We start from the raw sequence: 9,287 nt of genomic DNA, 5'->3' as shown, positions 1-9,287 counted from the left end.
ACTGTATAATAACCCTAAGTAATTAAAGAGAACTCAATTAAAAGTAATAGTTAATACTACTAATAGAATAGTTGTTTCTATAACTTAAAATACGACTAGTTTCATCTAATATCGGTCTAGAAGTAGGCCTATATTTTAATAATAGTGTAATTACATACGGTAGGCCTAACTGAATTAATGAAGTCAGTGTAGGCCTATTAGGTTAGAGCAAGTGTACTTATGTGAGATCTAGAGTATAGAAGCATTCTCATCAATGCAGCATAGATCTATATAGATCTGTATTTTATAAGATAAGAAGAATTATGCCCCCCCCCCCCCAAAAAAAAAAAAAAAAAGAAAAAAAAAACAAGCATTTGAATCCAGCGTTTAAATCTATGAGTTTGTGGCGCTTCCTTCTCTGGCGGTACTGGGGTGGCAACGTGCTGACAAAACTAGTCGGGGACACGTAATTGAATATGTATGGCGAGAATTATTGGTACAAGAGTGTCTGAAATATTTGATAATTAAGTCTTGTTTCTCTGGATAGTTGGAATTTGTGTTAAGTGCAGTGACGAAGCTAGAGATTTGGGGTCCATGGGGAGGCTAGCCTTTTTAGGGGCCCTTGACAATCGACACCAAAGGCGAAGCTGGCGTGTCCTCTCCAATTTTAGCGGCTCCCGAAAGGGGAAAAGTCGCTATTAGTTTGTTTAGAATGTCTGTCCGTCCGTCAGTCCCGTTTAGATCTCGTAAACTAGAAAAGATAGTGAAAATCCAACATCATAATATTTTAGACCATTCAAAGTTCTGATGCAACGGCTACTTTTTCTTTTCTGAAAGCGAAAAATCTAATTTTTTTTAATCACTTATGCAAGCATTTTTTTTTCATAAAAATACACCACTTTTACAACTATTCACTATTAATAGTAACAAACACGGGATCGATGGTCCTTAGTAAGGGATATGTCTATTTACCATATTTTAAACACATTTATGCAATCCGTTTTAGTTTTTTTTTGTCAATTTTTTTTTTAACATTTCTATTGTTAAGTAACTAACATTTACACGCAAAAAAATTTTTACTTTTTTTTTTTAAAGAGGAAAAAATCTATTTAGTATGCATATAGGATGGGCATAATTTAAACCAACAATTAATAAGTAGTTTTTTATTTTATCGCGTGAACTGATGGTACTATGATCAATATAACACTAAACTAAAGTTGTTTTTTTCTTGAGCAATTATATATTCATTACAAGACATTATAATAGGCCAGGTTCACATCCTTTGGTCTGTGGACCGCTGGGGCACCACACAAGATTCGTCAACCTTCTTTCTCCATTCTTCTCTGTCATTTGTCTTTGATAGAATTTCATTTTGATGTTCTTTCTGAAAATATTGAAATCTGCCTTTTTAGCTACCTGGGGGCCGATTTTGAATTTATGTCTTCATACAAACTGTCTTTGTAACCTTGTGTTTTTTTTTTAATGCACTGCTTTGATTGAGATTCCTAGAAATAATTATATATAGTACTTAGAACCAAAGAGAGCAAATGAATTTAACGAAGAGCCAAGCAGAATATACAAATTTTAAAAAAGTTATCTAAGGGGAATTTATATTTACAACTATATCTCTCAATAATGTAGAAGTTATTTCAGTTTTTTTTTTAAATATCAAGCAAAGTAATTAATGACCAATAATTAATTACCTAATTAGGTGTTTTTTTAAAAATTATTCAGGTTTTGTTAGGCACTATAAATGTGTGTTAAAGTTTCAGCTTGATCTGTGATTGGAAGTGGGAGAAAAAATGTTAAAAGTTTCTAAGGGGCAAAAACACCACATATTTAGCCATAGATAGGAATACGGAAGAATTATTTTCCCTTGTTGGTATCAAACAAAATAATTAATTACCACTAATAAATTGACCTAATCGGTGACTTATTTAGCTAATCCATGTATTGTCTTCGTGATGACTAATTGTGCCAAGTCTCAACTTGATCCAAGAGTGGATGTGGGAGAAAAAAAAAACGTGTACAAACGTTTCCTTTTATTTATATATTAGTAAAAGAGGGCTAGATGGAAAGCTTAATGAGAGATGAAAAGTAGAAGCCTTGAGAGAGATAAGAGAAATAGAGAATGTGATACTTACCTAGCGACAGAGCAGAGAGAAGATTAGTTTCTACTGCACTTTCTTGAATAATATTTGTCCGTTTTGTTTCCCCTAGCAAACGTGGATGCCTAGATGATGGCTGTCTATTGTTTGTGTGTTGTTTAAGAATAGCAAACTGAATTTTTTTTTACAATCAAACAGATCAGTGACATGACACAACAGTGCCATATATGCCAGAACAGTGACATGAGTGAACAGCAAATGAAGTGAAATTTCAGTTGAAGCAAGCATCAATGATTAAAAAAAACAATAACAAAAAGACAAGCATATGTATAATATTTTTTAAATGTTAATTAAGATCAAATATATTTATTAAAACAAGCAAAATATAATAAATCCTTTTATTTATGTTTAAAAAAAATAGGTTATCTAAGAGAAGAACTCCACACTTACACCTATATCATCAATGATGTAAATGATATTTCCCTTATTCAATATCAAACAAAATAATTAATGACTAATAATTGATAAACTAATTGATAATTTTTTTTATTGATTCATATTTTGTTAGGTACAATACAATAAATAATTGTTTAATGTTTCAAATTGATCCAAGAACGGTTGTGGAAGAAATCATTTGTAAAACTATCTAGGGAGACCATACCCTACCTAATAAGCCATATGTGTGTGAATACTGAAGGATTACTCTTCCCGTTTGGTTTCATACTAAAATAATTAATTACCAGTAATTAATTGACTAATTGCTACATATTTTTTTATTGATTCATGTCTTGTCAATGCCAGTGAATAATTGTGCTGTCAATGCCAGTGAATAATTGTGCTGTCAATGCCAGTGAATATGCCAGTGAATAATTGTGCTGTCAATGCTAGTGAATAATTGTGCAAAGTTTGAACTTGATCCGAGACTGGAAGTGGAAAAAATAAAGAGTAGACAGAGTGAGCTGATTTAAGTTTGGCAACAATGAATCAGTTTGACTAAATATTCACTAAGTTACCTAAATCTCCCTATAATTGTTTTACATGTTTCAGGTGTTCCTTCAGATAATTACATCCAAGACCCAAAACTCCCGCAAGACGATGGGGGTTAGCAGTGAGCAGGATTCAAACATGGGATATTCTTATAATATTCTAGATGACTAGATTCAAATTTTGTAAAAAAAAATATTCTTAAGGAAAATGTCCTGCTGGTTATTGTAATATTACGCAACAAACATTTAATCCAGAAAATTAATCAATTATGGTCATAACATATCAATATACTTGATCAACATATGAAACATTACAATAGAACTTAAAATAAGTTATACACAGTATACATTCAAAATTGTTTCTTTTATAGTTTAAAATCATAAATGACAAAAGCAAAGAGATATAAATATAAATAAATATTCTCCCTCCACCACATGACCACAAAAGAAATAGGACCCTAACCCACTGAACACACTAGAGCATGAAAGATACACTATACAAAACCAATTTAAAAAATATGACACAGATTAAAAACAAGTCATTATTTCCTTTATCTGGACTACAAAATAATAATGTATCAGTAAAATAATATTTTTTTTTAGCAGTTTTATGTTATAAATTGATTGCAAAAAGTAAAAGCACCACTTTCAGACCTTAAAATCTATGAAGACAGATGATGTAAAGGTCATCTGTTTCTATGTCTGACAGATAATGAGGGTGTCATGTGATCAGCATGACGACCAACCGCCCTTACTTTACCCAACAAATGTCAGTTCCCCAGTGCAACAGCAAACGACGAACTAGTAGGCCCATGTGCAGGAGAAAGCAACTACATTGCGGAAATAAAAGGAATCAAGAATGCCTTGGAGCATACTGAAAGACGTATTGAGGAAGGAACTGCGACACCGGCCAATGTAACTCTCTTTACAGACTCACTGCCTGCAAGCTCTCGAGAGCCCAGAGATATGGCCTACACAATTGGCAAAAACTATGGAGTGCGTGGAGCGCCTCAAGAGGAACTATCAGGTCCGTATGGTGATGCAATGGGTTCCATCGCATTGTGGAATCAAAGGAAATGAGAGGGCCAACAGTTTGGCGAAGCTAGGAACGCCTTTAGACCCACCAGAGGAGCCACAAACATACGAAAGTGCAAAAGCGAGGATTTGTGAATGGATCAAATCCAAATGGTACAACAGCTGGGACTTTTGTAGCACGGGACAGGAAGTCTGGAGAGTTCTCAAACGCCTAAACAAAAATGACGAGTGGTGGCAGCTAGACAGAAAGGAGCAAGCAATCTTGGCACGATTCCGCACTGGACACTGTCCGATAGGAGCCTATTTGCTAGGATCCGAGAGAATCACGATCCCAGATGTCGATACTGCCATGTGGAAGACGAAACCGTTGAACACATCCTCTGCGAGTGCAGGGTGCTCAGAATAGCTTTCGATATGACTAGTCTTGAAACAGAAGTGGTGCATGCGGGGGTCTCGCTCTGTACGGAGACAGAGACCCTAAAGAACACTGCCAGATACCTGGACCGTGTTGTAAGGGATTAATCCCAGTACGGGGCCTTAGTGCATGGAGGCTTACAAATGGTACTCATTAGAGTTGGGAGGACTCAGAGACGTCCTAAAAATCTAGAAGTTCGAAATCCCAGTCTTCACTGAGATTTGAACCCATGACACCTAATTTCAGAAGTTTGATTATCATTATATAATAAACTAAATTTAAGTAGACTGTCATTTAGGTATTGAGTGGTTTCTTGTTAACAAGATGAGTTTAGATCTAGATTATCTAAGGCTTTATACCTATACAAACTTAAAATGACTGGACCAGTGATGGGAACAGAAACTAATACAGGCAATCTTAAGCATGTTTGTGCTCATATATTTATGCTGCATCATTATTTGTTGCCGATGTTTTGTGAAAAGTACTTGAAAGGATGTGACGTCATAATAAGAGTTTTTAATGTTTACTCTTATTAAAGACGAAATCTCTATTAATTAATTGTCTTTATTAGTCTACATTAATTTATTTCTATGTAGTAAGTAGTAGTAACAGAACGTGGTGTCATATTGTGGTTTTTAAATTGTTTAATGTAAATTTAGATAATTATTTGAAATCAGATGGGGCAGTAATTCAGTATTAGGTTTGTTATAGACTCTAGATCTATACGAATAATTTGACTCTCCTAAACAGTTGCCACTAAATCTGTCTGTGAGATGGAAAAGGAGGAGACAAAGTTCTGAAATGTTTAGGGTTTCTTCTTCTTCTTATAGAATACAGACATTACTTCAAAAAAGAAGACGGATTATGTCTTACGCATCATGCATCTAGTCATGCATATTAACCAATGACTTATCCCAAGTCATTGGTTTACCTGGCTGGCTCAGGCAACCCATTCCATGCTCTAATAGCACTAGGGAAGATGGAGTATTTGTACAAATTTGTCCTAGCATATGGAACGAGTAATGTTCCTTTTTCTTTGTGACTTTCTGAGTATTTTATTAGATTTTGTTCTCACTGAAAAGAATACGAAGCCTGAGCCTGTGAAAAAAGCTTCATTATTACACCTGATTGGTGAACAAGCTCAAGACATCTACAAATTTTTTCAAGTATGTAAAGATGACACTGTAGAAAAAAATAACTGAAAGATTTGAAAATAATTTTGCTTCAGTCCAACACTGTTTATGATCCAAATAAGCCACTGCATGCTTAAAAATAAAGTTTAGAATTTAGTTATACTGACTTATACATTTTTTACAATAATGCAACAAAAAACAGTATTTGACAACTTTTGCAAATAAAAAATGCATGCAAGGGGAACAACTTTTTTTTTTACATTAGATGGAGAACTTCAACAGCTTTTCTTCTATTTGCACTTAGATTCTAAATTAATTAAATAGTGGTGTGCCAACAGTCCTCTCAAATTACTAAAAAAAAACAACAAAATATTTAGAATTTCAAAAATTCTATTAAAACACTCATCACTGCTTGATATGTAATCAGACATGTATCATGATATCAACAGTGTAAACAATAATTCATTTACAAGAAAAGGTTTTATACATTGAAATACTCACATAAATGACTAGATATGAATCTATGAAACAAATTCAATATTGAACAACCAGCAGTTAGAAAACCATCTCCATGTTTTACAAGACATTCCTGTCATGTAAATGATAAAACAGCATATATTTATACATTAAAATAAATTGTAAATGTTTAACAAAATATTTTTAATTAATAATAAACTGATGTAGGCCTAGAATTAACAAAAGTTATAATAGAAATTGACACCTTTTCTTCATCAAGGGCATGATCACAGAGATTAGTTAGACTAGTAGAGAATCACCAGGTAAGTGTGAATTCCCAAATAAACTAGGAGCAAGAAAATTACTAACTACTTGCACCTTTTTGTTTGTACTATAAACTTCAGCCATCCCTTTAGACATGAAGACTGTTACCTGCAGGGAGAGTTCAAACTTGGGACCATCAATTTGGCAGTCCAAAGTGTATATCTCATGACAAGGTAGCCAACGTACCACAGCAATGACTCTACATTGTAAACTGTAGAGAATTCACTTCAGAAACTCCCTATACCATACTAGTATTAATTTTTAACATAGAATACAGGAATTTATTATCTAAGTCAGTTAAAAAAATCAAATTCTAATAACAAAAATATTAACTCTGAATTAAACAAGTGTTGATGTGTTGCGAAGCATAATGACATTTTTAAAGTAAGGGAAAAAAAAAGAAACAAAATGATATCCAAGATAAAATTGTATAGAGCTATTTTCATATTTTATTTGTTAACAGATTATGGTTTCCCTAGCCTTGCGTATGGTTCATCAGAACTCATTCAAAAAGCAAACTATCCAATGCTCATTTTTGTCTTTGATTGCCATGCTCACAGAAGAGTAATAAATAAGGGAGCTAATTTTACAACTGTTAGAGTTGTAAGGTCTGTTGAGTACTTTTTTTTTTTTCAAGATCAAGTTTGGCAGTTTCATTTGCCAAGAGGGATGAATATAGAAGGTCTGATGAATATAGAAGGTCTGATGAAAATGGAAGGTCTGATGAATATAGAAGGTCTGATGAAAATGGAAGGTCTGATGAATATAGAAGGTCCGATGAATATAGAAGGTCTGATGAATATGGAAGGTCTGATGAATATGGAAGGTCTGATGAATATAGAAGGTCTGATGAATGTGGAAGGTCTGATGAATATAGAAGGTCTGTTGAATATAGAAGGTCTGATGAATATAGAAGGTCTGATGAATGTGGAAGGTCTGATGAATATAGAAGGTCTGATGAATGTGGAAGGTCTGATGAATATAGAAGGTCTGATGAATATAGAAGGTCTGATGAATATAGAAGGTCTGATGAATGTGGAAGGTCTGATGAAAATGGAAGGCCTGATAAAAATGGAAAATGTCAAAGAAGAAAAGAGACATTCATCAATAATAAGCATTGAATTTGATAGTTATCTGGATTCATTGCAGATAACAAATAGACCACGTAAAGCTTGGTCATCAGCAAAAAAGGGTTTTGTAGCTGGAGCATTATTTGACACATTCAATAATTAAATAGAGAGTTGGGGCTGTTGCTCTTCATCTTCTGTGTCCATCATGCCCATCAGCTCGATATATGCAAAGAAATTACATACGCCAGGAATTGTTGAATCACTCAAAAGTTGAGCAACGCAAGCAATGACAGCATTGCCCTTTGGAGATGACATCAGGTTTTTATAGGGTTCTTTGATTTCATCAGATAAAAGCTGGTTCAACTCAGACCTCAGAGCTTTTAGTGATAAGGCAACCTAAACAATTATTGAACAAAAATGTTTTAATAAAATAAAAAATTAATTGAATATAAAGATGATAAATTAGAAGTTAATGAGAAAATAAGGTTAATTTTTTAAATAAAGGTATTTTTAATGTTTTAATTTCACATCTTAGTGGCCTTATATTTAAAAAGAAATGGAACAAAAATCTTGCATCCTATGTCTCATGTTAGAGATGTAAATTAATTTTCTAGGCTAATTTAAGCAACCTGTTCCTGGTCAAAATCAACTTAGTTATTATAGCAAGCATTCACGTCTAAGTGAAGGGCGTTGATAGAAACAAATGAACAAGGTTTTATGCTGAATGAGAAGATATAAAGACAACAATAAACAGAAAGGCAAGGAGAGAGTTGGTCAGCAAATATTTTGTGGTGCACAATGACCTATCAGAACAAGTCTAAGAGAGTCAGGTGATAAAAACTTTGCCATGATAGTGTTTATACCACATATTCACCTTTCATACAAAAAGACAACTGCTATTTTAAAAGAAATCTAATTCTATAGTAACCTCTAATTGAGTGGTCTTGTAATGGATCAAATCATCAATGCTGATGAGTGGAGGGTCCTTGCTGACATCAACTTCAATACATCCGCCTGCAAACATCAGAACTGAGAGCTGGGACACCAGTGAACATTCTCGAATGTAAACCTTGATGAAATAAAAATAACAATCACCACGTGGTTCATGGTCATGTGGCCACTACTAATGTCAGGTACCCATTAGAGCTGGGTGGACACAGAGGCACACTAAAGATCCTGAAATAAAAATCCCAGTCTTCATCATGATTTGAGACCAGAAACCAAGCACTTTACCACTGAATAAATGCCATACAGACTAAAAGCCATATCCAAAAAAAAAGAAAGTACATGTTATGATATCCAAGTAAAATTAATAGAAATAACTTTCTCAGGTGGCTGATGTGTTGTGCGGAGAATGAGATTAAGTCACAACTATGTCAATTAGGTTCTGCTGTATATTTTTTACATTTTAATTTAGCCCAACAAAAACAAAATCTGCTAATTGTAAAAATAAAAAAAAACTGCACCATGTTGAAGCCAGTTAGTTAGTATACAATCTAATACCACTTCTATAGGTGTGATGACATCATTTGTGATATTTTATTTTGTGCAGTCATTTTTTTTTCCCTTTGTCGCCTCGTTATGGTTTAGATGTGAAGTCATTTTTCTTCTTTAATGTTTGGTGCTTTTACTACATATTAGTATTGATGAACAAGCTGTACTTTTAGTGGTCCTGAGTTTTTTCTTTGCTTTACAATACTGGACAGCCTTAATGTTCACCTTGGATATTTTCTTAATAGGACTATTCGATCCTTGTTTAAGGTGAGTTTTATTTCATATTG

The 9,287-nt window shown here is 33.6% G+C and overlaps 1 protein-coding gene across 2 annotated transcripts in view; it reads right to left on the bottom strand.

Annotated features, from left to right (window-relative positions):
- Nucleotides 1-2,409: 2,409 nt before the first annotated feature.
- The window catches only part of LOC106061124 (putative ATP-dependent RNA helicase DHX57), a 37,893-nt gene continuing 31,015 nt past the window's right edge, over nt 2,410-9,287 (bottom strand). Inside the window, exons 24-25 of one of the 2 annotated variants that reach the window (XM_056022313.1) lie at nt 8,435-8,575; nt 2,410-7,902 (exon numbers count right to left, since the gene is read on the bottom strand). In XM_056022313.1, the coding sequence (XP_055878288.1) occupies nt 7,666-7,902; nt 8,435-8,575 (378 nt within the window). In that variant the 3' untranslated portion in view covers nt 2,410-7,665. Of the gene's footprint in view, nt 7,903-8,434; nt 8,576-9,287 lie in introns of those variants that run through there. The other variant, XR_008776787.1, reaches the window with a different exon arrangement.

The sequence above is a fragment of the Biomphalaria glabrata genome, chromosome 3, assembly GCF_947242115.1.
Source record: "Biomphalaria glabrata chromosome 3, xgBioGlab47.1, whole genome shotgun sequence".
Taxonomy (NCBI): domain Eukaryota; kingdom Metazoa; phylum Mollusca; class Gastropoda; family Planorbidae; genus Biomphalaria; species Biomphalaria glabrata.
The sequence above is the reverse complement of the archived record's forward strand: the minus strand, read 5'-3'. Positions and strand labels throughout refer to the sequence as shown.